We start from the raw sequence: 1,833 nt of genomic DNA on the forward strand, positions 1-1,833 counted from the left end.
ACCAAATTGCCACATACCTTTCCAAAGTAATGAGGAAATTTGTGTTGATCTTCAATGACATGGGCAAACCCTCCTTGCAGACCAAAATCCACTGAGAAGTAAGGTAAGCCTCGGGGTACCTAAATACACAGATAAATAACACATGAAAGATATCATCAAATCAGAAAACGATGCTTCATCCCCTCCACCAGCTCCCTACCACACCACCACCAGATGCTCTGTGGGAGAGAGACGGGGCTTTCTGCTCCCCTCATGAGGTACAGTCTTGGAAACCCACAGGGACAGTTCTCCTCTGTCCTGTAAGTTTGCTGTGTGTTGGAATCAACTTGATGCCAATGAGGTTTGGTTGGCTTGGTTTAGCGGGGAAAGCCTTGGCAGTTCAAACCCACTTGCAGCTCCAAGGGAGAAAGATGAGGCTATCTGTTCCGTAATGATTTATAGTCTTGGGAACCCTAGGCAGGGTTGCTGTAAGTTGGAATCAGCTCAATAAGCATGATTTTTGTGGCTTGGTTTAAATATAAAGAATACCTGGTGTCACAGAACGTGAAACACTGGGCTTCTAACCACATTGCCAGTGACTTAAGGCCTCCAGCCACTCTGAGAAAGACGGATGAGGCTGTCTGCTCCGAGGTACACTTACCGTCTTGGTCACTTACTCTCCTCAGGACACTCATGCTAAATTGGGATGAACTTGAAGGCAGGGGTGGAAGACACACGTATAAAACACATTCCTCTCTCCAGGGACCCTTAAGTAATGACCTAACTTTCTAAATAAAACTGTTTGGGTAGTCTTTAGTAACAAACAAGTTCATCTCAAAAAAAGAAAAAAGTCGTTTTCAGCCATATAGCTTTGTTTACATGTCCCGGAGACTTTACTATGATTTATCACAAATACATTAAAACTACAGAACACCAAACATTGATTGGTTGGTTTACCAACCTCATTTCAAAAGACCGCCAGAATCATCCATCATCTCCCCCACCCTCCCTCCTTGCCTGCCCACTTTTTCTACACACACACCCAGGCACCCCTCACAGCCTCCTTCCCCCCACCCCCACATATCCACACGCACAGAATATGAAACTCTATGTGAGCTGGAAAAACCACTTTCTTGGTTTTGCTCTCTCTTCCATCCTTGACAAGTGTTCAAGTCCTACCTTTGTCACTAGAAATTATTCGAGTGGTTCAACATATAGTACGTAACATCACTCCTTTCTAGTCACATTGCTCCTTTCTATTCCTTGCATAGCCAGCATTTACTTATCTTGGCCCAGAATTCCATATTCCTACTTAGCTACATATGTTCTGTATTGTGGTCCCAAGAAGGGCGGCATGGAAGAGGTACAGTGTGGCAAGATGGAAATAAGTTTTATAAAGCAAATGAAATTAGAATTCTTTATGATATACGAACTACATACGTATTGAAAATCAGTTTATAAAATTGTACATAATATAAAATACAACAAATGGTTAACTTCTCTTGCTCTATATATTTCTTTACTTTTATACGTATTGATAATTAGGTACAACCTTGTCAATTAGGAACAAAGAAAGTAAAATAGATACAGACAAGACTCTAATTGCACCTCTCTGATTCTTACAACCTCGGTCAAGTCATTTAATATCTCTTGGTCTCACAAGCAATAAGGGGAGCTCAGAGGTTTTCTGTGGGGACCAGGTAGAACAATGCACCCAACCTAGTTCTTGGCACTCAGAAGTTGCTCAAACATGCCTTTGATTTGTGTCTTCTGTACAGGGTGCTTTATGCAAACGGGCAGTCAGAGAGAGAAGCTGGAAGGCTCCACCAGAACATGGCTGCCCTCTGGAGCAGA

At 42.6% G+C, this 1,833-nt stretch overlaps 1 protein-coding gene across 1 annotated transcript in view; it reads right to left on the reverse strand.

Moving 5' to 3' along the window:
- Window positions 1-1,833, reverse strand: part of CWF19L2 (CWF19 like cell cycle control factor 2) — a 133,822-nt gene that overhangs the window by 46,538 nt on the left and 85,451 nt on the right. The window contains exon 16 of the mRNA XM_013006234.2: window positions 18-119. Within this exon, the coding sequence (XP_012861688.1) occupies window positions 18-119 (102 nt within the window). The remainder of the gene's footprint in view (window positions 1-17; window positions 120-1,833) is intronic.

This window comes from Echinops telfairi, unplaced genomic scaffold (assembly GCF_000313985.2).
Source record: "Echinops telfairi isolate 266 unplaced genomic scaffold, ASM31398v2 ScPeMD7_7421;HRSCAF=8459, whole genome shotgun sequence".
Lineage (NCBI taxonomy): Eukaryota > Metazoa > Chordata > Mammalia > Afrosoricida > Tenrecidae > Echinops > Echinops telfairi.